The sequence below is a fragment of the Vidua chalybeata genome, chromosome 18 (assembly GCF_026979565.1).
Source record: "Vidua chalybeata isolate OUT-0048 chromosome 18, bVidCha1 merged haplotype, whole genome shotgun sequence".
Classification (NCBI taxonomy): Eukaryota; Metazoa; Chordata; class Aves; order Passeriformes; family Viduidae; genus Vidua; species Vidua chalybeata.
In genome coordinates this window covers 9,230,054-9,257,582 of record NC_071547.1, presented here as the reverse complement: position 1 = coordinate 9,257,582, position 27,529 = coordinate 9,230,054, and the positions used below count along the sequence as shown (strand labels likewise).

Below are 27,529 nucleotides of genomic sequence, written 5' to 3'. Positions count from 1 at the left end.
TTGTCTGATCCCCATTAACGACTTAAAAATACTCTCTACTATGGAAGGAACTTGCTGTGATCTATACTATACCGTTCTACATCTCTTCTGCGCTCCGGCAGCCCTGTGCACGCAGCGGTCGAAGCTGCAGCGGGCGGGGGGTGGAGTGCAGGGGCAGCCTCGGAGCCCCGCCTGGGCGGCGTCTGGGAGCCCGACGGCGGCTCCGCACCTGACCCCGCAGTGCCCTCGGCGCCGGGAAGCGCTTGGACACTGAACGAGGCTACGGTGAGGACCGGGATCGGGAGCGGGGCGGCTGCAGGGACCGTCACCTCGCTGCGGGAGGTGGCAGAAGGGGCTGCCGCCTGCAGCTCCTGCACTTCGCAGCTGTTTCCCAGCTTCTCCCCGTTTTGCCCGGGGGGAGGGCTGGAGTTGGCCCAAGGGTGCGGGGAATCGCACCGGCGTCCTTTTCCCAGGAAAACGGGCGAGAAACAGCCCCGACGAGGGTTTTACATTTTACAGTAACTGCGGTCTGCCCGGGCCTGTCACGTGCCATTTTGGAGAAATTTCAGCAAATTAATTTCATCTGAATGTCTCTGGACTTAATGTTGTGGTAGTTTTAACCTGTAAGCAGTGGATGTAAACTCTAGAGCTAGTCTCTGAGTTTTGGGGAAAGTTTAATGTGTCTTTCTGAACTCAGTTTCCTCAACTGCAAACCAGGTGTTTAGCTTTTCAGGGCTTCTTTAGGCCTTGTTTTATTTTAAGCATTTTGAGGTCCTTAGGCTGCTTTTAACAGCACGGTGAATTTCTTTCCTTAAAAAAAAAAAAAGAAAAGAAAAAAGAAAAGCATACCATAGAAGCTAAAAATAGGAGATAGAATTTTTATCTAACCACAACTTTGTGCATTGCATAGAAAAAGCTTCCAACAGGACATGACGATGAAGCAGTTCATGGCCATGTTAAAGATGAATGAAAATGAGCATCCCCCACCCACCAAGCTGTTGGATCTAGCAGGACAGCTTTGCCGGGAGCTCCAGAGCTCTTCTCCTAGTCTGGAGAAGTTGGTTGACGCCATGATGGAATGCAAGAACAAGAGAGATTTTCTTACTAACATCCATGTTGTCCGGGCTTGTGTGTCTGTTCATATCCATAAAGGGCAACATGATGCAGCCTGCAGACTCCTGGAGGTAGGGATGTATTCTTCAGTTCTTCATGGAAACAAAAAGCCATGTTAGAAAAACGGCAGTTAGAGCTGTTAGTGCAGAAGTACCTAAACCGCAGCAGATGGAGCACTTCCAGCTTGTTTAAGGCAATGGAAGGCAATAAGTGCACATTGCTGACCCGCCAAAGCCTGTACTGCAGGCACTTAGAGTTAATCAGCCAAGGGGAGAAAGTTAACTGGGTCATTATGGGGTTGGTTGTAGCAGGGTTTTTGTTCTGCTGTGGTGGTTCTTGGAGTTTTTCACAGTCTTAGGGCTCAGGACATAGAAGTGTTGAGAAACCCAAGATTAGGGGGCTTGGCAGGGTGGGAATATATGAGGAAGGTTGGATGGTCCCATTCAAGGTGAGGGATTTTTGGCCTCTAGATCTGGTAATGTAGACCTTTTCACCAGAGGAAAAGAAGGAATTAGGCAACTCCCTGTGTACATGAGGGAAGGTACAGCGAGCCATATGCTTAGATAATGCTAGTAGCTCTGTCATACCAGCAGGAATCCCTGAGTACATTTCTGTTGAGGGTTTTCTCCTTTATACATGGTCTGAGTGACTCTCTGGAAAGGTTTGCTTACGCACAGTTTTGTTTTAGTATTGCAAGGCAGAAGAGAAGGAAGAACTGGTGCAACTTTGGCATGAGATTCACTACCAGAGGGTTATGGAGAAACACCAGACAGATGTTCTGACACCACTGCAGAAATTCCGTTGCAGGAAGAGGTACTGCATAGTGGGGAAATCAAGATATTTTTTTTTTCTGTAGTTTCCAGATGCAGGGGCTACAGATATAGGGGCTGGTTTTACACCTCAAGATGCTACTTCTTGGAGCTTGGTTTTTCGTGGTATTTTGACCACTTGTGGCAATGTGAGAAAATTCCCATCAATGTGAATTATTCCTTTTGGGTCCTTTTTAATCCCATTTTCTCCTGTGTACAGGAATCCTCCACCTATTTCCCTTTGTCCTGAAGGTTTGAAGAATCGAAACTATTCAGAAGAAGTACGCCAGCACCTGTACAAGTTTGCTGCAGAGGTGACAGCAAATCCAGACAAGAAACAGCGGGTAGGGATATGCTAGGGATACTTCCAATCAAGTCTCTTTGTCACAGAAAAGCAGGACACTGAGATCAAGAGTCTATAACTGGTTTAATTTCTAAATCCTTGTTTTCAAATGGCTCATTGGGGCTGGGATTCCTCATACTTGATCTTTCCATAAATGTCTCTTTAAAAAATCATCAGGTTCATGCTAAGTAATTTCTCTTGCTGTGGACAAAAAGTTGAGGGGTAATAAATTCCTCACTGGGTTTTTAACAGTTTTAATTTTGTAATGATTGCGCATAGGCAGCCAAACAGCAGCAGAGCTCTATTACAATGATAAATAGTTCTGACTTGACTGAGTAACAGCCTATATAAAATTGCACTTTGTTCACCAGAACATATTTTGTGCTGACGTTTCAAATGCTGGTAATTTGATGTGATAACACAATAGGCTGTGTTGGTGTATGCATGGATCTACCTTCTTTGGACGGGGACAGATTTGTAATGGAAGAGATGTGTGACTTAAATCAACAAGCACTGTTGATCACTACCTTGCTAGGTGAGGGCTTCAGACTTTGATGTCGCCTCTTTGAAGCTGTCATTCTGTGGGAAGAGCATGGTTTGGTGAGAGCATTATCTGGTGAGCAGTATAGAATATCAGTAGCTTCCTTAGCAAACAAATTGTCTGGGAGTGCAGGGTGGAATTTGTGTTTTCTATCAACTCTGATTTTATAAAATGGTCTCCTCAATCGGATCCACTAGGCCTATTGGAGACCTAGGGAAGTAAATATCTCTGGCTTTGGAAGGTCTTTTGCTGGACTGCTTTTGGAACTGAAGGGAAATGCTTGATCATTTGGATGTGATTTCTTTTCCTTTGATTTCTCCCTGCGCCTGGGTTTGCAGGAGGAATTGGCTCGGGCCATGAACCTGCAGCCAATCCAGGTCTATAATTGGTTTGCAAATTATCGACGACGTCAAAAATCCCGCCTCCTTCATATGGAAGAGCTCAACAGTTCATGTCCTGAGAGGGCTTTGGCTTCCCACAGAAATGAGCCACGGGATAAAGGATCCGACACTCCACAAGCTGCAGGTTTGTCTCTTCCTAATGGGTTCAGGATGTGGTCCAGAGAGGTGAAAATCAATTTTAAATTCCCTCAGGAAGGGAAGGATATTGCTTCTTCAGAACAGCACTATGTGCTGATGGATCAAGTGGATGCTGGAGGACTCTGCTGCAGTGGAGTGCCTCATTGCTTGGCTCCAGGCTGTCAGTCCAGAGGAGCAGACGTTGCTCACGCCTGTACAACAACAGGTGAAAAGAGATGCCTGGCTTTAAGGAGGCACCAAATGAAAGCAAATACATGGGAAGCAGCAGGTTTTAGCTCTCAGAATCTGGAATCAGGGCAGTGTACTCCAGGAAAACCCAGTATTTCCATGTCCTTCCACAGACACTTGACCAAACTTCAGTCACAGGGAACACAGGGGATCTTGCTGCATTTGGCAGATTGGACTTGTTTTGTTGCCTTTTAGAGTAACCATTAACATTGTTTCACCTGCCTGGCCTGAACCTTTCAGATGGATCTCGTGCAGGCATCAGCCCTGAGCAAATAGAGATAACCCACATGCCCTGTGAGCCAGGATGGGAGCAGTCAGCTGCACCTCTGTATAAGCCTCCTGAAGGAACATATTTAAAGATGCTGGAATCCAGGTGATGTATAGCATCTTTACAGTGACAGTTCAGAAATGAAGCAACAATTAAACTTATTCACGGAACTGACTTCTATGTCGGTTTCTTGGGGACATCACTTGGGAGCCTTGCCACCACTGATGGAAATGTTCCATGTCCAGTCAGAGCAGTTCATCTCCCAGCAGTGGAGGGCAGGATTCAGAGGTTTAGCTTGGGGGTCCCTTTTGGCAAAGCAATGTGTCTGGCTGATTCATTTTCTCCATCATTGCAGCTGTATGCAGAGCCCTGAGCTGTATGAAGCTGGAACAAGCATGGCTTTGTTCACCACTCACAGCGGTGAACATCCTGTACCTTTTGGCACTGAGGCTGTGATGGAACCAGGAACCTGCTTTGGCTCTCCTGTGCTGCTGCCTGGAGAAGCAATGAGCAGGGCTGCTGCCAGCCCCTGGCAGGGGAGCTTTGTCCTGAACTCTTATGAGTCCCTTCCCTCTGTGAATTATTGGCTGCCCATGTGGTGGGCCCCTTACAGCACCAGAGGAGTCTCTGGCTCTCTGTGGACCCCAGGTGTAGAAGGTTAGTAAAACTGCACCCAGATTGTTGACCTTAAGATTTTCCAAGCTTCTCTTCTCATTGCTGTAAACACCTTTGCTCACTTAAGTGTCCTGATGAAGGAGAGCAGGGCTTATTTGGAGCTTTGGAGTTTTACTTCCATAGTTCAGTGAGAAAATCTGTTGATTTAAGGTGTTGAAGCAGACATTCTTACCTACTCTTTTCCCTAACCTGCAACCACTTCCATAAGATAGTGGTGGATTCCTTTTAGTGTTTCCATTGAGAGAGTCCCTCCAGGTGTTGTCTGTTTACCTTGCGCTTTTGCAAGCTTCTGGGTTTTTAATGCCTGTCATCATTAAGATATTGCCTGAGAAAAGTCTGGGAACTTAACTGTGACATGGTGCTTGTCTTCAAGCACATGTTTTCACTTTCCTCTCCCTCTTGCTATTTTTTCTCTCTTTCTCTTTGTCTTCTTCCTGTCCAGTCTTGTTCAGCATTCCCACCATCTCTTTTCTTCTCCCTGTTCTTCAGAATAGGCTTGATAGGATGCATAAGTGATGTCCACTTGCTTTTGCTGTATGTCTGTAGAGCAGGAAGGGCTGTAACTGCCATTCACCCAGGCTCTGGTGAATGTGGAGCAAGGAGAGAAGGAATAGCTGGGTCAGAGGTTGGGGCCATGTTATCTGTATCTGTACTTGTGTTTAATACGAGCATTTACTTCGGCAGGTATCAGAGTTCCCTTGAGCACAGTCCCTCAAGGTGGCTGTGTTGAAGCCAGTTCAGAAAGAATCATTCAGCAGTCAGATTTAAAGGATGAAAGCTTAATCCTTAGAGGAGGACAGCTAGGGACCCTGGGATCTATTCTTCACAGGTAAAAGGAGGGAAAGCACAGGGCTGCCTAAAGGCAGGAATAAAAATGATGCAGAGTCCAGCTATGTCTTGATACCCTGTTGAAGAGAGTTGCAGAAATAGTGACACAGCTCATTCCCAGGGACTGCTTCTCCTTGTGTCCATCCTTCTTTGCCAGCATTTATATCTGTGCATGGGTAATCTTGTCTAAGTGTACATGTGTGTGTGTGGCACAAAGGAGATTTGGAACCAGCCTAATCAGAGAAGATATGACCCCCTGTTTTTTAGGCAGGTTCAGTTTCTGAACTACTTGCTTGGTTTTGGCAGAAAAGCATGACCTGTACTGATCCAGTGAGGACTGGTTCTGTTGGTTCTATGGGCTGGGTTGGTAGGGCCTGTACTTAATCCTAAAATAGTTTTTGTAGCTTCACAACATCATGACAAGATTATTCCATAGTGCAAGCTTTCCAAATTGGAAGATGGAAAGACAGGCACTGTTCTCTCTTTGTTTTCCACCTATAACAAAGGTTTCAGATTTCAGGTTTTCTCTGGGAATGGAGATAAATTCAGAGAACGCAAAACAACAAAAATTCATGCCATTTTCCATATGTTATACAACTTCCATAATGTTACATAAAAATAAACACTGCCAGACATTATGGGCTTCCTTTAATTTACTGATCTGTAAGACAGAGCAGGAGCAGCAGCCTCATTTTATAACCCTTCTGCTTGACACTGACCAGTATTTGTGCCAGCATGACATAGTCAGTATGTCAAAAAGGGAAGTAGAAGAAGCTTTATTCCCACTTTAAAAATGAGGAAGCAGAGGCACAGAAGGCTTTGTGGCTTGTTAAACAACAAGTAAATGCAGTGATTCACTGGAGATTAAGATTGGTGAGGCTTTGGCCCCAGTTTCCTGCAGAAAACGTTTCTGCCTTTTACCCCTGTTTCTCACTTGGCCTGGTGCCTTGTTCACATTCATGTCAGACTCCTTGCTCTGAATTGCTGGGGAGAACCCAGGTCAGGCATTGTAAACGTCAGGCTGAATTTTAGGATTCAGAGTTTTAAGCAGTGGCTAAAGATCATGAAAGATCAGCAAGGCTTGCTGGCAATATTTTGGCTCAATTTAAAATTTCATGTTCTGACTCTGGAGTGAGATCATGTTTATTTTTAAAATATGTTCTGCCAGTAGAAGAAATCTATGGTGAATGTCTCCTTGTTGGGTATGTCAGTGTGCCAGGCATCCACACACCCTTTTATCATATTCCTGTGAGGGGCAGGACTTGCTGCTTTGTTGGCACCTTTTGGTTGAGGACATAGTTATTTGAACCCTATTTGTAAACATTGTTTAGTGGCTGGGTCCAGGTCCCCCCAAAACCTTGACCTCCTCAAAATTCCATGAATGCTATGGAGCATCAATCTTTTTCAGAAGTAAGTGATGCTTAGGCTGTAATTTCATTTTGCAGTTTCTCTCTAGGGAGCCAGGAGAGCTCATGTGGGTAGTCTTGGGTAAGATCACTGTTCAGTCAGTGAGGATCACCTGTATAATAAGGCAGAGCCCTCTAACAGAGTCAGGGGTTAGAGAAGAGTATTCTTACCAGAGTCCTCTTGAGCAGTCATGGTGCAATGAGCATCATTCCTCTGGGGACTCAGGAGGGCAAGAGATCAAACTGTCTGATCAAGGCAAATGAGTGTTGCTGTCCTCAAAGGACAGGGCAGTGATGTTATCCTGGTTTTAGAGGTAAGAGTAATACAAAGAGAAGGAAACTATTTAGCCAAGATCACCTATCTGGAGTGGACTCAGTGTTATGCTCTCCTTGCTTCCTGAGCACTGGGATAGAGATACAAGTCAGCCAAAGGACCCTTAATCTGCTTGTCTCATTTTTAAAAATGCTCACCTGGAAAGGATGTGGCCTCAAAGCTTATCAGAACAATTCCTGTTGATTTCTTTCATGGGCTTTTTACAGCCACTCCTACGCACCTGGGCTGTGTCCAAACCTCTTCTGATCTACAGGGCTGTGAGGTGGGAGTGTGAGAGGGAACCAGGCTGGAAGCTGACTGTCTCCATCTGCTTCTGCTGCCTGAGAGGAGGGTTTGATCCAGCAAGCGGACTGGAAGTCCCCGTGGGACACCAAACAGATGCTCCCCTTTACAGAGAGTGGTGGTGTATCCTCTTCACTCTGCAAGTCGGGACTGGTGGAATGTAGCCCAGCTAATGGTTCTTGCAGAGTGGAAATCTCGTGCCTTCCATTTCAGAAAGAAAAGCACACTGAGCTCTATGGAACAAGGCATTCTGCATTTATGAGCCAGCATATTGATTTAGAAGATGTCAGTGCCGAGATGTTCATGGCAGCTTACAGCTTCTGCTTGCATTTCTGGGATACCAGATCAGAGTGCTGGGAATCCTCCTGCAGTTGGGCTCTCCCCTCTGGACAGCCCAGCATCCTGACACGGGCAGGCAGCAAGTCCCAAACCCACCAACAGAGGCTACTTTTTGGCATGTTGCATAACTGAGTTGCAGAACTCGTTGCTAAGGGCACTGTGCGTGTCGGTGTAAGTGGGCTGTAAAAAAGCATGAAACAAATTCTTGAGAGGGTGGGAGAGGGAGTTGAGCTCATTTGTCATTAGGAGTTGTGACTCTGAATGCAGCTTCCAGCAGAGGAGTCCCAAGGCTGGTTGCTGGAACCTGGGGAACATTCCAAGGAAGGGCAACTTGACACTTATCCTGTTGGTTCTACTTTTTTCTTGTACTCTCCTATTGGGCATCTCTTGTCTGGGCCCGTATGGACACTCACACCTTGCTATTCCTGGTGGTGGTATGGGCACTGTTGTTGCATTAGAGAGACTTTTGAGTTGGTGATGATGGGAGAGAACACCCCATTCTTGAGTACCCAGTGCCTGCTACTTGACCCAGTGCCCACAGACTGATCTGTTTTGAGAGGCTGGCAGAGCCTCCAGGGGAGTGTGGATGGGGAAGCTGTGTCCCCAGACTCCACTGGTGGCCTTGGAAAGCCGTAGCAGAAGTGTAGCCAATGTTGTGTCTTTGTCTAAAGCCATATATTTTGACTCTTAAGGTCTCAGCTTTTAAAACATGTTCCAGGAGCTTTGGTAAACACCTCCTTGTTTATGGAGAGTGTTTTGGGGCAGAAGGAAAGTTGCAAATTGAGATGTGATTCCCTGTACACTGCTCCTGGTCAGGGCAGTCTTCGCACTGCAGAACCTGTATTTTCAGGCCATAACAATTTTGAGAAATGGGACAGGTGTGTAGAAAACAGAACCCTATCAAATGAACAGTCTTGCCAACAGCCCCTCTTGTCCTGCTTCAAAACATTACAGTAAGTGGTAAATAGAGCATAAATACAAATACAATTTTTTTTTTCCAGTTCCTCTCAGACTGTTTTTGGCAAGCCTCAGTGCCCACCTGTTTCTGCACCCTGTGTGGAAGAAAGCCAAGCCCTGGGACAAAGCCAGGTAAGAACACACCTAAGGTTCAGAGAAAGGAGCTCTGTACACACGATCCCCTGCAGCTCTCTCAGAGGAGATGTGAAATCTCATATCATATTTAGTATGAAATATGTTTGATCTAAGCATAGCTTCTGAAGTCCAGTTCAGAGCAAGCTGGGCATTCCCTGGCTAACACCCAGCAGATAATAGAAGGAAAGGTGGTTTTGTTTTTTCCTATTTGAATTGCTAGTCAGACCCTAATTTTACTAAACATGTCATTGAAGTGGTGGCCAAAAGATCCTCTGCATATCCAAAGTATTATTTAAATTTTCAGCAATGGAGGGCTCACCTATAGAACAATCACACAAAGATGGCTGCTTGAGGTCCTCCCCTCTAAGCTGTTTCACAGTTTGACTCTGTTCTCTCAGATCTCTTAAAATGTTTAATGTAATTTTCATTTGCAAGTCTGTGTTATTGTTGAGGAAAAGGGATTTTGCACTGTTCTGAGATGGCTGACAGCAGTATACAGAGCAGTGTGATTACTGGCCAGGATAAAGAAGGTAGTTCCATGCTATGAGTGCAGTCTGCATGCCTTCTGATGGGGACTTCAAGGCAGTAGAGAATACAAGTTAGAAATCTTGTGCTTTCAAGGGGATGGGAGCACATCTCTGAATTGTTACCTAAAAATAGGACCCAAGAAAGCCCTATCTAAGCTGTACACTGATGTGTTTTTTGGCTTCACAGGTGCTGGTCTAACAGTCAGTCAGCATCCATGGCTGTTTCCCTCTCAGTGTGAGGTGCTGGGGAAAACCTTTTCAATAGAGATTACAAAAAGCAGGACCCTTATCTGCTGGCCTCATTATGAGAAGTGGCTGCAGCTCTGAGGGCAGTAACAGAACCTCTTTTGAGCCTCTGAAAGCATCAATATAAAGATCTGTATCTTGGAAAGTGGCCTTTTTACCAGCCATAATGTAAGCCAGACGAGAAGGAGAGCTTTGGGCATTAATAATGAATGAGCCTTTTCTAAGATTCCCAGAGCAGGCTGTCTCTAGCTAGTTTTCATCTTGCTGTTCTGCATCCTTGCACTGATTTTTGCAGTGGTGAAGAAACATGACACTCAGTACACTATGGGCTGGGAGCAAGATACTGAGTGATGCTTGTAGGTGTCAAATGGGACATCTTCAAATCTTTGTAATAATTACTCAGTTCAAGAATTCAGAAAAGCAGTTTTTGCAATATTTTAGTGTGTGCTCTATGAAAAGGAAGAGCTTGAATGGGTAAATGATTTTACAGCATTCTACAGACTTCCTGGGCACTTTGCTTCTTGCTGAATCAACTTACTCTGGGCTTGTGGCAAGAATAAGCAGATATTTGGCTTCTATGCTTGAACTACAGAGGTGCAGATAAAAACCTTTTGTCCACATGACTATTTTTTTTTTTGTAGGTCATGCATCCTGTTAGAATCAAAATGAGAATAAAATGAAAGCGAGCAAACAAACAAAAAGTTAATTAATTTTGGAGATATTTCTTTCTCTCCCTGAGCAGAGCTCCCTTGTTCAGGATATCACTTAATTATTTAATTCCTGTCTTACCCTCTGTCAATTACTGGCTTTTATAGGAGCCAAAGCCTAGGGCAAAGCAAAAGGAATTGCTCTGCTCTGAATTCCTGGGAGTTGGATTGGGCACGGATTGTGCTCATCACTTCTACACCCACTGATGGATTACTCTACCTGAACTTGGAGGGGAGGCAGGCCTTTGTGCCATTCCCTGCCATGGCACACCTTGTGCTGCCCTCTGCCCAAAGGAGCTCTGCCACCATAACCAACTGTGTTAAAATCATACCTAGTGAGGCTTTGGTTCCTTCCCATGTCTTTCAGGTCGTGGAGGATCCAGTTGTTGACTCGCTAACCAACGACATGTTCCAGGCAGCATGCCTGCTCTGTGAGTTTTCTGACAGTGGACGGATGTGACCTGCCTGCAGAGCCACTCCATGTGTCTGCAGTTCCCCAGGAAATACCCCATTGCTTCTTTTTTTTCCTTTTTTTTTTTTTTTTTTTAATAGGAGTCTGACAGGGAGAGGAATAGAGTGAGGGAGAAGGATGGAGGTGTTTTCAATGGTTACAAAGTTTGGTTTAGTTACAGTTTTATTAAGAATTTTGCAAAGGATAGAAGAAAGCAAAGGTGCACTGTGAACTGTAGGTTTTTCCTGGAGCTGTCTGAAGCTGCACTGTAAATGTTAAAATTATCATGGCACTGGTTCTATGGCAGTAACATAGATCTAATAATAGCACTGGCCAGATCCGAGTCCTTGGTTGCATCATGAAGGTAAATGAAGCTCCTGTGCTCAAAGGAGTAAAATTTGGTTACATTGCCTTGCAGTGGATATTGGATAACCTTTTTCCAGGACTGGAAAATAAGGTCTCAGCTAAGTGTTGGTAATACTGCTATTTCTTATCCCTGCCTTCCTGTTGTACTGCAGGGTGTAACTGCTGGAGTGTTCCATCCTCCGTAGTGCCACAGGTGACACAAACTGACACACGGCAGAATTTTCAGTGCTAGGGCATGCCATTGTATTGGTGTTTAATACAAGAAGGAGCATGTCAGGCCTTTCATGCAGGTTTAAAACTACTTCTGCAAGTTATAGGGTGGGTTTTTTTGGTATTTTCTTGAAGTGTTACTGTTTTTAAAAGAATCTGTATTGTATAATGGGTCCCCATTGCCAAACCTCTAGCCTAGAGATAGAGGAAGAAGACGCCTCCCTTACCTTTTGTTACAAAGTTTTTAAGTAAAGATTTTCACTTACTGTTTCTCCAGAGTTCATTTCTTTCAAGGTAAGGATGTGAAGTGATAATTTTCACATGGCAATTATGTATTACAACGCAGGACCAGCTGCCCTGGGAACACTTGCGGGTGCTGAGAGCCTGAAGCCTCCATTATTTTGGTGGCTCTCACTAGGAATAACCCCTTTCTTGTTTGTGTTTGGAACAGCGGTGCTTGGAAAGGTCACACACGTTATTGTTTATTGCCGTAAACAGCCGGGCCGTGAGTGAATCCGGGCATTTCTACAGTGAGCAAAGATGCCGGGCTTGTAAGGCCCGCACGAACACCCGTGAGGGACGAGCCCGCCCTGCCCTCACAGCCCGGCCACCGCCCGCCCACTCCCCTCCGCCCGGGGCTGTTCCCGCCGCCCGCCGCCGCCTTTCCATTGGCCCTCGGGCCGCGCGCCGCCGCCTTCCCATTGGTTCGCGGCCGTTGGCAACAGCGACAGATATATCCTGCCGCGCTCTGATTGGCTGCTGCCTCCCGCCGAGCCATAGCAACAGCGGGGCGCGCGCGGCTCCTCAGGAGGCGCGCGGGGCGGGGGGACTGAGGCTGAGGGAGCGGCGGGAGCCCTGAGGGGAGGGCGATGCACCGGGGCCGCCGCCGCGCCTCCTGCAAACCCCTTCTCCAGGCGCTGTCACCGTCCCTTCTGCGCTGGAACGGAGACGCGACACGGTCAGGAGCCTGCCAGCGACGCGGCTCCGTACAGAGACAGCAGCCCCATAGCAAAATTCCCACTGGATCTTGCTGGGCTGCTGTCTGAGATCCTAAATAAGGTACTTTAATTTTCATCCCTGCTGATGACATGTCACTACAATGACTCTGATTTAGGCAGCCAGTGATACATGGTACATGATACATGTGAATGAAAGCCAGGGAGGTTACACTTCCCTGCTGTTGAAGATGTATTGGAGTAAAGAGGAATGACACCTCTCTTACAATGAGATATATTTTCAGTTCCTTTCAAATACTTAGTTCTGTTTCCTGTCAGGAGAGATAATATTAGATTAGCATTACCTTTATAGAAATTTTAGATAGCTGTCATTCTATGTAGGTTCTTTTCTAAGAAAGCAACCCGTGCTAGGGAATGCAGGTATTTTGGCATGGCATATAAATGACCTTTGTTCTACCACATTAACAACACCAGTGTCCTAAGACCTTGTAAGTTTTAAAAATAGTTCAAGAACACAACTGTTTTGAGTTTTTAGTTAAAAAGAAGAGGCTCAATTCACAAAATTCATCAGGAGTGCTAGAACAACAAGTCTCTTTTCCAAACTTAAATCTGAAAAAGTATTTTCAGCTAAAGCAGAATTAAGGCCTTTTCTCTTATACTTAATGAATTTAATTTCTGAATTTGGTACAGTTGCTCTCTGGAGGACAACTGAATTTTCTAGGTCTTTTCCCAGGTGAAATAACTTATTACTTTTCTGTAAATTAATGTTAGACAATTCAAAGTTTGATATGTAAAATCAAGCAAATTAAAGTATTTCCCTTTAAGAGATGTAAATTCAAGTGGTTGAAGTGCAGTGTATTTTGGCCCACTATTGCCCCATGTCACCTAGATATTGAACCTGCACAAAGCACTTTTGAGGAGCTAGTTGCATTTGGACAGGAATTTGCAAGTGGTGCCTGCAGATGATCTCACAGGACTTGGCCATGCTGGGTTCCAGGGGGCTGAGCAGGATTCAGGGGTGGGGTGCTGCTTCCCCATCCATGAGCCAGAACAGAGGGGGTGCCTGGCCTTGCAGTAGGGGAAGAGAACAAGTGAATCTGGCTGAATGCCAGTACTGCTTATGACCTCTGCCTGTGCTCCTGGCTGGAGTTAGTCTTTCAAGGAGAGCCTAGTGGAGTTCTTTCCATTGTATTCACACTGGGGTAGCAATTTGTTCAATTTGTGTCTTACCTCGTTCTGGTTTCCTAGATGTGATTTGTGTCCCCATCATGTTCTGCTTTCCCTATCCTACCATCTGTAGCAAGCTCTGATTGTGTTTATGTTGTTCTTCCTTGGAGCTGTACTTGGAAGCACGCTGAGCACGTGGCTGACCTGCCCTGAGCTGAATGTGCTGTACCTGCTGTTGTCATTCCTCCTCCTCCACATGTCTTGGCCTTGCAAAGGAAGGAGCTTGCCCTAGATAGAAAAAAAACCGAAGTTATTTTTATCTTAAAATGCATGTAAGGGCCCAAAGTACAGTGCCTGTATGTGTTGATTGGTCACAGAAAGGGGATGGAAATCTAGGAGCACTTTCAGAAGTTCTGTTACTTGGCCCTCCCTGAGGTGAAAGGAACACTTTCCCAATAGGCAGCATCCATGTTTTCCAGCGCTGCTGCTACAGGTAGCTTTTCTCTTGGCAGTTCAGCAGACAGCCCTGAGCCTGGCAAGGTCAGGGGCTGAGGGTGGTTCTGCCCTGGAAGCGTGCTGTGGAAATGGCTGTGTGGAGGTCCTGCACAGCAGCTGCCATGAAAACTTCCCTGAACAAATCCATGTCATTGCTACAGGGGATGGAGGATGTGAGCAGCAGCTTTTCCTGCTTGCAGTCCCTTTGGCAGTTCTGCTTACTGTCACAGTCACTGGTGCATCCAACACCCACTCGGGACAAATGCTGGGAGACACAGCTGCAAAAAAGTGTTTTCAGGCAGTCTCTCCTTCTGGATGCCTGGCTCACCTTTCTTGGGGCCTCATTTTAGAGGAAACGAACACTGTGCAGTGACTCAAGTAGGGCACCCAGAATAAGAGGCCACTTTTGAAAATGTCGGCAAAGGCATTTTGTTTTATCTCTGCACTTCATTAGTCTTATCCCCAAAGTCTTTCATGTTATGTTCTACAGTGAAAGGTCATTGTTTCAGATCAATCATTTTCAGTGGGATTTAATCCAGTTCTAAGTCAAACTAATCCACTTTGGTAAAGGTTGAAGGGCAGTAAAAATTCAGTTGTTAAGACAGATCTGGTCTTATTTTTTAAATGTGGCTGTTGATGCGGAGTCCTTGTTTATGCTCAGCATGAGGTGTCTTTTGGGGAGGTTCCAGAAATCGTAGGATTGAGTTATTTTGTGTTCATATTGTTCTTTTATTTCCAGTATTTTCTTAACACAGGTTGTTTCTTTTTCCTCTTACCTGTAGAGTCTCTTTTCAAAATGGTGCTCTGGTGGCAGCTACTGATAAGGAGGCTTTTTCATGTTTTCCTGTTGAAGCTTGTGAATTCTGGTTACTTTCCCCTCATTATATAAAGAGTAAAACTGCATTCTTCTACCTGGGCAGGACTAGCAAACATTGTAGTCTGAGGAGTGAGCTCATGAGGAGTTAAAGCTGCTTTCAATTAGCTACTGTGTTCTCGCCACTTAAAGGAACCCCCACAACTGAGCATGCTTGACAACCCCCTGTGCATATCCCTGAATCATTCTGGCAAGGAAAAACTGCCATCATCTTTTATTCAGATATAGTGCTGTTTCCTCACTGGACTCTGAAATGAGCAGGTGCTGGAAGATAGCACATTTTGCCAGAGAGTTCTGAGGGTTTATCAGCTTGTGTCTGCACAGGATTTTGAACATGCAAAAGGCTACTGTGTGTGAATACTGAATGGTATTAAATACACTGCAGTGATCCCAAATAGGCTTTGGGGTACAGACCTACCCTTTCCCATGAGGGAGCAAGAGCTTCACAGGTTTTGTACAAATCAGTACCCTTCTGTTTTAAGGTTCTTCCCATGTAGGTTAATAGATACACAATGTACTTCACCACAATGCATGGCATGAGCCCTGTTGCTGCTGCTGAGCAGCACTCAGGCAGTGTCATCTTTCTTCATTCTAGGATTTACCCTTGAGTTATGAGGGAGGTTCTGTGAGAGTGATTCAAGATTAATATGAAATTGAAATATGACAAAGAGTAGAATATTTTCACACACTGTGACAGCCTCGAGGCTTGTTAAACTGTGGTGTATGGCTTGGCTAGAAGTATGTCACTGAAATTACAGTCCCTTGTGGTTTGGGAGAGAATCATCACACTACAGCTACACCCACTGCTATCTCGTGCTCTGATCTTGTCGCTGGTTACACCATCTATCCTGATGTACATTTATCTCACCCCTCTTTACTGGGGGAATGTGCTGCTAGAATTCTAACAATAAAAATTGCAGATAGTTCTAAGCCTCTGGAAGAATTTGTCCTTACAGCACTATCTGAGCATCATACTCCATGTAAGGGCCAGTCACAAATATTTCCAAGACCAGATGTTAACAAACTCCATCTCTTTCTCTTCCACAGTTGTCTCTACTTCATTTGCTGTGATGTGGAAGCTGGTTAACCTCCCCCACCAGTGGGTGGTTTCTCTTTTCTCTCTCTGTTTTTCAGTATCTTGTCCCCAAGACTTTCATCATTTAGCAGTTCCCTAAATAAAACATTTCCTTGCTGCAGAAAGGAAAGGGAAGATAATTTTCTCCAGGGGTCAGGAGGATGTTAGTGGCAGGAACTTTGTAGCAGCACTGCTGTAGTTCCATGACTCTCGGAAAGAGTGGCACGAAATGCGTGTGCTCCCTCAGTGCTTCCAGGACAACAAAAGGGGAGGTTTTCCACTGTGGTGAAAGCCTGGGAATGGCACACGGTGGTTTCCTTGTGGTGTTGCCTCTTCACCCGTGTCCCTGCAGCTAAACATCAGCACTGGGGAGACACCCTCTGAGACAGCTGTGGTGTCCCCAGTGCCCCTGTGCGAGTGAGCACTGAACTGGAATGGCATTTCAGCAGAAGCTATTTATGGAACATGGGTGCTGTCCAATAATCAGATATGCCTGTGGAGCAGAGCCACTGCCTTAGGTCATAGTGCAATTTTCAGCGCCATAAATTTCTCCATCTACAAATTCTTGCTGGGTGTGGTCACTTTGCGAACAATTCTCAGTCCTGCCTCATGAGAGCAGTATTCCTGAGCTTTGATGGGAATCATGGAATGATGCCTGGCATCTGAGCTCAGCAGGGGAACCACAGTCAGGCTTACACTGCTTACACCCCACTCTAATAAAAGACCTGCTGATTTTTCCTTTTCTTTCCATTTTTGTTTTAAGACATTGTGACTCATAAATATTGTAGAAGATTATAAAACTCACTCTGTGAGCTCTAATTTCTGTTTATTTGTACCTCTGTGGAAATGTGGAGCCACTACTGAGGATGAAGATCCAGAGCACTAGGCACTCTATGCACAGGAGAATATAGGTACTCTCCCCCAGACCTTGAATGTGAAATGCAATCTCTTCCCTTTCTTTAGGTTACAGTCAGACTGTGGAAATGCTGCACACAACATTGCCTTGTTTTAGCACTTTTTCTTGAAACTGTTGATTTTAGATGTGTATCTGGTTTTAGAGCAGTGAGGTTACACATGACCTCGTAGATTCAAGGTTAGGAATTTTTGAGATGCTTTAGACTGAGAAATAGCTGTTTTACAGAAGCCTCAATTAAGGAAATCAAAGCATTTAATGAGAATGTTTTGTGCATGTGTAGATATATCCACATATATTTGGCAGATTAATGCAGATTGGTTCAGTGGGTGAATAACTCATTTTAAAAATACTTTGTGATCCATTTCCCTGGGGAGTCTGAAGCTGCTGTACAAGACTAGAAAGCTGCTGGTAAACCCTACATATTTTCAGAGCTGTTGGAATGCTTTGCAAACTGACTAATCTCTACTGAGAAATTATTACAACTGCAAAGGTTCCCAACTGAAGTGAGCTAGGCAAGGAGGATTGGCACATCTATCACTACTCTTGCCTAAGGGTCAGATGCATTAAAATTTGTATTTTTTCATGGAATGATATGTTTTCAAAATCACATCTTTGCTGTCTATACCTAAACATTTATTCTAAGGTAAAATCAATGCAAATTTTAAAATAATTATGATAATAAATTGAACTGATGCTTGGGATCCATTCTGTTCAGGTTTTGGATGTCACTGCCTTCTCTTAGAAACAGTGAAAACAGTGAAAATCCCAGTAGGAAAAAGCCACATTTGGCTTGCTGGGATGCATGCACAGTGGTGTATGTGCTTCACACTACTGCAAGGGCTGTTTCCAGAATGTTCTGGCAATCAGTTTATAACTTGCTAAGTTTTATCTTTCATGCCTTATTGCATATAACTATATTCTTATTTGTCATATTTATTTATGTCTTTTAACAAGACAGCAATATTCATCTAATCCCTTTAAAAACGGCAGCATTTATTTTAACTGGCATTAGGGTTTAATGCACAAAAGCCAGCAGCATTAGAGTTAAGGCTAAAAACTTTTGTCTGACACAAGGGACTGCATTGACTCATTTGAAGTAGTGTGAGAGTACCGAGGGTAGTGGAGAGCATCGGGAGGAGCGAGAGCAGCCGTGTCCCTGCTTCCCGGGCGTGCTAATGGACTGCCTTTCCTTGTCTTTGGGGGTGAGGACAGATGTGAGCTTCAATTGCCACAGGTGCTCTGGTGCTGAACTCTCTGCTGGTGAGCGAACCTTTCACTCAGCTGCACGGCAGCTCCCCGTACCTTCAGCGGTGCAGGCATGTTTAAATGCTGGCCAGGGTTGAATGGGAAAAGTTAATCTATGATTTATTCTAAGAGATGAGTAACGTGCCTCCCAGCGTTTCTGTGGTCACCAGCAGCAGTTCGTTGTTTGTGCAAGGTTCTTACCTTGAGATAATTTTTATGTAAGAATGGTAGTCTATCAATCTATGAAAGAGGAGCTTGACTATTACACATTAAAATACGTAGTAAAATTGAATTTAGCTGCATCTCTTAGGTAAGGTAGTAGAATTGGTCCGTGGTACCACCCCCACAACTCGGGCTGTTTCAAGGCAGCCGGGATGCGAGATACACTTAATTCCCCGAAAGAGGCACAACCGTGGCACTACCGCAGGCTGCGGCCGTACAAAGCAGCCATGGGCTGGGCAGGGTCGCACACGTGAACGCGGAGCGTGGTCACCCCGACCCGCGGTCAGACAGCCGTGTCCCGCCCGCGCCCCTGCCGGGGCCCGGCAGGGCTGGCGAGGCGGAGGCGGCGGCGGTGTCCAAGCCCGTCCCGTGCCCCGTCCCGCAGTGCCCGCGCCCCCCGCCCACCTCCACCTTTGCAGCAGGAAAATGCAGCACTCCCAGCGCGCACGCGCGGCCCGCGGCCGGCGCCCCGCGATGGCTATTTATAGCAAGTGACGTCACCTAGAAATAGAGCGCGGGGGAGCGGCGCCCCCTCCCCTCCCCTGCAGCACCGCGGCTCCGCCCCCTCGTTGCCTTCCCGGCGCGCAGGCGCGGGCGGCGGCAGCAGCGCGAGGCTCCGAGCCGCACACGCCGCGGTCGGTCCGGGAGCGCGGCCGGCGGGCGAGGGAGCGGCGGCCAGCTCAGCTCAGCCCGGCTCAGCTCAGCCCGGCACAGCCCAGCTCAGCCCGGCACAGCCCAGCGGGCGGCTCCGCTTACGGTTCCTGCTCCCGCCACCCGTGCGCGCCCAGCCGCACATCCCCGCCCGCCTTCCGCTCTCTCTCAGGGGCGCGCAGAGCCCAGCCCGGCAGCCACCACGGAAGCGGCCATGGGGGACCGAGAGCAGCTGCTGCAGAGAGCCCGCCTGGCCGAGCAGGCGGAGAGATACGATGACATGGCCTCGGCCATGAAGTCGGTGAGTGGGGCCGGTAGCGTGGCGGCCGTGGGGCGTACTCGGGGAGGTGTGTGTAGGGGAGTAGTGGCGGGGGAGGGAGGGAAAGGAAGTGCGGGCTGGTGCGAGGCGGGGTTGGGTCCGGGGAGGATGCGAGCCGCCGGGTCCCACCCGTCGCGGTGAAGAAAGGAGGGCGGGAGCAGGAGCCAGACCATCCCGCCGGGACACCTCGCCGCCGTGTGGGGCGGTGCCCAGTACTACCTGCCTTCGGCAGAGATGAGACAAAGAGTAGCCGGTCCAAACCGGACCTAGGACCCCCTTTCAAAATCTGTTTCCTTCCCCCCCGCCATTCTCCCCGTTCCCCCGTAAAGGCTGTCTCGCAGCCCTCCCGCTCCCCGGCTGTCCCTGCCCCGGGGGTGTGGCTGTCCCCATGCCCTCCTCTCCGTCTCCCCACCGCGCCAATCGGGCTCGCAGTGCGGCCATTTGAATGCCGCCCGCCTCTCCTCGCGGCGGGAACGCTGTGCATTCCTTCTCTGTTACACATGGGGCCCATCCTCGCCCACCTCCCTTCCACCCCGACGGGGTGGTGGGTTTCACCTTGGGGTGCATCTCCCCTTCTGGGCATCCGCCAGCGTTTGGAGGCGCTGGTCCTGTGGGATGGGCACTGCGGCGGGGGCTGTCTGGGGATACAGCGAGAGGAGCCCCTTCCTCTTCTAGACGTTTCTTTTGCCTCGCCGTAAAAGACACGAATAGAGGTCTCACTCACTAGCACCACTCACTATCAAAGATAGTAGCTGCGTCCAGGTGTGAAAGCTACCCCCTGTTCCAGGAGCATTTCCCGAGCTTTAACGTTGCCTTTTTGCCTCTTCTTTGTAGGGTAACAGTTTCTCAGTGCATTCCGTACCCTGTTGAATACTGAAATGTGTTTAAACAATGTTACGTTTGCAACTTTGGTCCTTTCAGAACTAAGCAATGAAATTATTTGTACTGATCTGATTGTACCGATGCATAATAAAATTGTAGAATGATCAAACCTATTATGTCTAATCCCTTTTTTGAAAACAAAGCATTCACACGATCCGAATGTTATGGGTAACGTTAGTGCCACTGGATGCTTAGCAGTGTCTTTCCATATCAATTACAATTGGTTTGTTCTTGCTGATCTGTCCTCTGTGAACACCAAAGGCCCCAAGAGGAACTGTTTCTCTCGAGAGTTCTGCTGTTTGAAGGCACGAGATGATTTTAGTTTGAAAAAGAGCAGCTTCAAATGGAGTCTACATTTTTGTTGTAAGAATGACACCTCCCTTAAATGAGGGCAGTAAAAAGACACTAATTTTGCTGCTTTTATGCTATTATGTTATAATAAATATTACAACCAGTCCAGTTCTAAAACAGTGATACTTTTGAGTATCTCAATACCAGAGCCACAAGATGTTAAAATAAGGTGTATTTACAATTCTATCCCTAGAGTTCTTGATACAAATAATGTAATGGTAACAGCTCTTCTTTCAGTTGGTAATTTTAAAGATGAAATAGAGAACCCGCTAAAATACACTGCTCAAGAAGACAATTTCTAGTTGTTGCTAGTAGGAAGCTTTATATGTCTCAAAGAACTGCAGACCTACAGTGTATGTATGGTCTCTGGGCACATGTGAAACCATGAGAACACAGTTGCTTTGCTTCAGGAAATGTGTAAATAAAGTACTTACAACTAGTGTGTATGTCTAATTGTCTTCAAACTGTTCTAATTGTGATGGAAATTTTGATTCACCTGGAGCTGTGGTGTTCTCATCAGTACTGCCACTTCTGCTCGTAAATCCGTTGTGTGATCATGTAATTGGGAGCTCGAGAACACTTTGTAAGTAAGTGGAGTCTTGAAATACAAAATGCAATCTGAGCTTAAAAGCAACAGTCCCCTTACTTAGAGCTGTTCATATACTGTTGCATATCTGTGATGTAGCATCTGTTGGTTATTTGGCTTTCACAGATGTTCACTCCAACACAGCAATTTCGAGAATGCTCTTCAGTGTTGAAGTTGATTTTGAAGGTCTGAGCATAATCTGTGGAATGCTCTGAGGGCTGGCTGTCCTCACAGTTCATACTTCTGTTTCAGTGACTGCAAATAACTGAGAGATAATTCAGAGACCTTTTAATCCATATAGAGGTTAATACTGAAGTAATCTTACAATCCAGAGAATTTAGACTTCCTCCAAAAGGAAGGAAATCAGTATTCTAATTCAGAAATCTATTCTCCAGGATATCTTGATTTGAAAAGTTTATTTTATTTTTTTTTCTACAAAATCTCTGATTGTTACACATCTGATACTTTTTAAAGGTGCTATATGAAAGTAGTGTGCTTTCAGTGTAAACTGAAATCTGAACAATTAATTTCAGTTTTAGATATTATTACACTTTACAATACAGAATTTAGCCAACAGCATGGTAGTTACTTCAGAAACATAAAGTAACAAATGCTTGTTTTAGTGAAAGTGTATTTGCCTGATTTTTGACTCTGCCACTGGAGAATGACTAGACTGCCGTTTCATCTGTCAGTATAAAGCTGGAGAAACATTTATTTTTTATTCCCATCAATTCTTCTATAAAGAAAGAAGCTAGACCAAGTAGCAGTTGTAGCTTAGGAATTTACTGCTCAATACAATTTTTTGTTGTTGAAAACTTTTTTTTTTTTTAATGGAAGAATTCCAGTATTTTCAATTGTAATGTGTAAACAGGAGAGGAAAATGAAATAGTTGCTGTTACAAATAATTGGGTTTAGTTTACTAAACCCAGTAATTTGTAACTATTAAAGTCATTTTAATAGCAAATACAGTCATATTTAAATGGCATTCTTCCATGGGGCATGGTATTCCCATTGCATTAAATGCTGCTCCAGGATTCCAGCTGTTTCAAATAAAGCTTACACGGTAGGTACAGAATTGCTTCTCAACACACTGGAGAAAGATGCTTTGGGTGTAAGTGTGAAAGGTTCTCAGTTGATGCAACAAATGTTTCAGCATCCTGAGATTACAGCATTGAGTACCCTTTGGTTTAGATAATTCCAGAAACCGTGAAAAATTGTAGCTGTGTAAGCCTTTTGGTTTTTGGACAGTATTAATCCTAAGAGGTAGTGCTTAGGACCTCTATTGATTTATGTTGCTTTTCCAATATAGCTACATAATGGTAAAAAATAATTTACTTTTTAAAATTGGTAACGTGGGTGATCTGAGATACAGAATTTTAAAATTAGTCATGTGAGAAATACTACATCATGAAATAAATTTAAGTATTGAACTAAAGTTTTTGAAACAAAATAGCTTGAGGTTTAGTTTGTTATGTAGGCTTTATCTGTATATATAACTGGACTTTAAAAGTGGGATATTCTATATTTTCAGTACCTATCCCTGAGTGACTGGTTTGGGGTTAATGAAGTGTTGTTTGTGTAGGAGAGGGGAATGAGTTGTCTTTAATGTAAGCAGTGCTCTCCCCTGCTGGGAGATGACTTCCTCATGGCCTTCTCTGGGGCACCTGTAGCTATAGAACTTCCAGTTCTTGGTATAGAGCTCTGAAACCTCATGATACAAGAAGTTGATCTGATTTAAATTCATTAGTCTGATTTCTATTTGTTCCCCAATGATGGACTGCATAACTTTGTATCAGGCAAGTTTTACTAATTTAACGTGACTTTATACTGGCTCAGGTACAGTCATTTTTGCATTTTGGTTCAGAACTGGCTCTAGCTGAGTGATGTGCTCTGGCTGACAGAACCATATAATCACAGGCCACTGACCTGGGTCAGGTCGTGGATCTGCTCTCCATTGTGGAACATTCACTTTGGGGTGTTTTCCATTGTTTTCTCTGTGAAAAGAGCTCAGCTTGGTGTATGGCCTATGTGGGACCACACACAGAAGTAATTTCTGAGCTGATGGAGTACTGCCACACTCATTAGCATGTGGAGTTAGGAGTTCCAGGGTTATAGTCAGGATTCCTTTTATATGCTCCCATTTTGGTCACTAAACAGTGAAACTGTTAATATATTTACTAGAGAAGATTTAGGTAGGTTGTGGTGGAGATTGTTGAGGAAAATATTGATTGGGAGCTATGATGAAGATTCTGAAGATGTCATAAGAGTTTATTCTTGTGCATTTCATCCTCTATAGGCTGCCTCTAATTCTATTAGGACAAGCAGAGCTGTGAATTTTGGGAGTTCAGGTTCCTGAACTGTGAAAAAGTAATTTTGGAGATAAAACTAATTGACTTAATAAATTTTAAGAACAAAACCTATATTTGAAAGTAAGTTCTCTCTTACTGTAAGAGTTTATAATTCATGTAAAGTATTTTTTTGGATCTGGAAATAAGCACATTTGTCAAAAGGTTCACTGCCTACACCAGCAGTCTCAGAATAGTGTAAATATTTGTGACTTGATTGTTTGTAGTATGTAAGTATTTGGCTGTGAACACTCTGGTGCCTGTAAAACAGTGTAAATGTGCACGTTTTTAAAAAGAAATAGTTAATGATTTTAACAGTGTCTGAGCAAGAACAAGTTTATTTTCACACCAAATTAAATATCCTTCGCATTCTAGTGACTACTTTTAAAGCAATATGCTTAAGGTAGAGGAGTTACATTTTTCATCCTAATTCCTTTGAGTTTAATTTCATGCGTATACATTTTAAAAAATAGAATGATTTCAAGTGACCATGAGTCTGATAGCCTGAATTAAATCATCAAGTGAAATAGGCCTAAATATACAGTATTAGAAGTATTATCCTTCTATCTCAGCTTTTTGAAGTAGCAGTTCAAAGTTGATCATGGCTTCATTTCTGATTTGCTGTCCTATTTCTATGCAGTTTCTTTCACGTCCTATCTCTGGAATTTGTCTGCAGCCACTTGGCAGAAATCAGGGTAAATTTGTATTACACTGTATAATCACTCACTATGTGTCTGAAAGATACCATGAAACACTAATTCCATTTGTGCTGTGCAGAGCTTAATGACTGCAGTGCTTCCATCTCTGCTGTCAAATGGAAGCAAGCAGCAGGAGACACAGAAATGGGAGAATTGCATCAGCTTCCAGTGTCACTGCTGTGCTCCAGATTCAAAAAACTGGTGTTCTAGGTATATTTAAGTTCATCACTAAGTGTGAAGTCTGTATAATTACAGCAGACTTCCTGAAAAACCTGAGACTTCCTCTGTGATTGCTTCTCTGTTACACAAGTTTGACTCAGTTTTATTCAGTGAATGTTCTTTGCAATGGCTTCTAAATACCCCTTCTATTGCTTCAAAACTATGGGGATTTCTTTCTTTTAAGTCCTGACTGCAGAACAGTTTAAACTTTCAATGTTATAAAGTTACTCCTGTCTAGAAGGAGTTTTGCGTTCTAGAAGAAATTTTGAATCTTGCACTTCATGATGAAAGTATTGAAGGAAGTTTGCACACTCTTCTCTAAGGCAAACCCTTTAAATTTGCTCTTTGTCTGTATTTTCAGGTAACTGAGCTGAATGAGCCCCTCTCAAATGAGGATAGAAACCTGCTGTCTGTAGCCTACAAGAATGTAGTCGGAGCTAGACGGTCCTCCTGGCGCGTCATCAGCAGCATAGAGCAGAAGACTATGGCAGATGGGAATGAGAAGAAGCTGGAGAAGGTTAAAGCCTATAGGGAGAAGATAGAAAAGGAGCTTGAGACAGTCTGCAATGATGTTTTGGCTCTCCTAGATAAATACTTGATCAAGAACTGCAATGACTTCCAGTATGAGAGCAAGGTCTTTTACCTGAAAATGAAGGGGGATTACTACCGCTATTTGGCAGAAGTTGCTGCTGGAGAGAAGAAGAACAGTGTCGTGGAAGCCTCAGAAGCTGCCTATAAAGAGGCTTTTGAAATCAGCAAAGAGCACATGCAGCCCACTCACCCCATTAGGCTTGGGCTGGCACTCAATTTCTCAGTGTTCTACTATGAAATCCAGAATGCCCCTGAGCAGGCCTGCCTTTTAGCCAAACAAGCCTTTGATGATGCCATAGCAGAGCTGGACACACTAAATGAGGATTCCTACAAGGACTCCACTCTCATCATGCAGTTACTTCGAGATAACCTCACTCTCTGGACGAGTGATCAGCAGGATGAAGAAGCAGGAGAGGGCAATAATTAATAAGCTTTCCTCTGATCCCTCTTTCATCCACTTGGCCATCCCCATCATCACCAATATTTCCTTGCCACAGTCACACTAAATATCTAGTGCTAAGCATATCTGTATTGTACAGCTGTTCAGATCTGCTGTCCACTTTATCAAGAAGCAGTTTCAGATGAGTCTTCATGGGCATTGATGGATTGATTGGCTTATTGGCCCTATTTATCTTAGTTGCACTTGAGCAGTGCAGAAGGAGGCATTTTTAGTTTGCCTGTTGATTGGAAAATATGGGAAAGAAGAATGGAAAGTGATTGAGGATAACAAGATTCCAGCTAAAGTTTTCCGTTTGAAATGAGCTGACAGTTCTGTTAAGCAGTACATTTTGTGCATGCAAAGTAAATTAGCCACCCCAAATTTTTTTCAGTCAAAACAGTTAAGCTGATGTGAAATGACAACTCTGTTCATCAGTTTACAATAAACTGTTTGAAATGTGAGGTTTCAGTAGCAATTTGGTTTTTTTGCCTCTAACTTATGTGCACAGTTTCTTTAAATGCAGTGCATCTACCTAAGAGTTTTGATACTTGTAACCTTTTGCAGTTGTTTTGAAGAATCATGAATTTATTTTTTGTAAACTCTTTGGCTGTTTAGTTGTCTGTGTATTCTGACAACTCTATGTCAATATTTGCCCATGTTAAGATGGATGACTGGGAAGCCAGACTTCTAAATTAAATGTTTTGGAATTAAATGAATAAAATAAAATGCTGCTTCAGGGATGTTATCTCTACATGAGCTGTCCTGTCTTTTGTTCAGAGCAGAGATAGAGTTATCTAACACATCACTGATGGGTTAAAACATTTTTAATTAAAGGTTTAATGAGAAGTTGACACATGCTAAACAACACAAAAACACAACATAATGTGCTGAAAGAAGGAAAACCCAAACCCACAAAACCCAAAAGCACCTGCAGTGGGGGTCACCTCTATTCATGTGGAGTTTCCCAAGGTGTACTGTTTGCTCAGTACAAGAGCTGCTGAACAGTTGTGAAGCACATAACTTGCCCTATCAATGCAGAGACTTGTGTTTGCAACTTCTAAGCCCTTTCTCTGAAGTGCTGATCACCAAATCAGCTTTATATGTGCGTACCCCAGTAACTATTTCATATTTACCTGCTTCAAACAGAAGCAATACTTGTTGCTGAAGACTGCCTTTGTCTATTTAGCTCACTTAAATCTAGTCCACAAACTTAACACGGTTTTTGTTTTCTCCCAACAGTTAGAGTACATGTACCTTTATTGGTGCTGTAGACACTTCTGTCATGGTATGTCCCAGAAGCAGGAGAAGTTAGCTGTATCCAGACTGCCACTGGCACCTGAGCTAGCTCAAAGGTCATGTAAGTTCTCATTTATCAGAACTGGTAGTTTTTAATTATAGAAATAATTATTGCTGGTCAGAATTACCCACAACGACTGCTCATATTTTTTAAAAGTAGTGCACTGGTTCTTTTTAAGTATCCAGAGTTTTAGAATTTTTAATGGTAGGTTTGTGTGCATTTATGTATTCAATCATCCTAGAGATAATTCTAGCTTTATTATAGCAGTAAAATTGGCAACAATTGAAAGAGTAACACAACATCTGACAAAGGTAAAAATACAGTTACATACCTTCCTACTGCCCCCGTGGAACCAAGGTAACTCTTGGCCATAAGATTGCCTTTTTACATAGAAACGCTCTGGATGGTTAATAAAATATTGCCAGTTGGTAGGTTTCATTTCCCTGTTGATAGAAGTACCTGTCTTTTTGTTACCTTTTTTATTAGTATTTTTTCTTAATTCAAAAGCCAAAGGGTCCTTTCTCATTTTAGTTACTGTCTTGTGCAGACCCTTTGTCACAAAACCATGAGCATTATTTAGTTTGCAAGTGAGTCAGCAGGTCTGGCCTCTCTGGACAGGCAGCTGAAGGTTGGCTGTTGCCCTGGTGCATAGGATCCCAGGTGGAGAGCAAAGCAATTCTGCAGAATGATGCTGTGTAGCAGTGAACTGGAGTCCCAGTAGGAAAGCAGATACTTCTCCCGTGTTTTCCAGCTGTCAGTGAATGAGCCAATGACATGCAGAGCATGTTTTTGTGGTTGTGTTTTGGTAGGAGCTAGTAGAGAGTTTTCTATGGAGCAAGAAAACAAATGCTCCAGTGCAATCCATATCCTTGTTTACACTTCAGCAGCTTTTTCATTTCCTGGGCCCTGGGATTGCTA

General features: G+C 44.4%; 2 protein-coding genes across 4 annotated transcripts; both read left to right on the top strand.

Annotated features, from left to right (window-relative positions):
- The first annotated feature begins 758 nt into the window (after nt 1-758).
- Nucleotides 759-11,599, top strand: ANHX (anomalous homeobox). 3 transcript variants are annotated; one of them, XM_053959864.1, is made up of 9 exons: nt 759-1,163; nt 1,781-1,905; nt 2,122-2,245; nt 3,124-3,310; nt 3,793-3,925; nt 4,176-4,477; nt 5,180-5,324; nt 8,686-8,773; nt 10,624-11,599. In XM_053959864.1, exons 1-9 carry the CDS (start codon nt 909-911, stop codon nt 10,714-10,716), a joined length of 1,452 nt encoding a protein of 483 aa, XP_053815839.1. In that variant the 5' UTR covers nt 759-908; the 3' UTR covers nt 10,717-11,599. The 3 variants fall into 3 exon arrangements, with proteins under 3 accessions (XP_053815839.1, XP_053815840.1, XP_053815838.1); XM_053959865.1 differs by lacking the exon at nt 5,180-5,324; XM_053959863.1 differs by lacking the exon at nt 10,624-11,599 and having other exon boundaries at nt 8,686-8,884.
- Nucleotides 11,600-18,819: 7,220 nt separating this feature from the next.
- Nucleotides 18,820-26,065, top strand: YWHAH (tyrosine 3-monooxygenase/tryptophan 5-monooxygenase activation protein eta). The gene is made up of 2 exons (XM_053959758.1): nt 18,820-19,185; nt 24,646-26,065. Exons 1-2 carry the CDS (start codon nt 19,099-19,101, stop codon nt 25,300-25,302), a joined length of 744 nt encoding a protein of 247 aa, XP_053815733.1. The 5' UTR covers nt 18,820-19,098; the 3' UTR covers nt 25,303-26,065.
- The last annotated feature ends 1,464 nt before the right edge of the window (nt 26,066-27,529 follow it).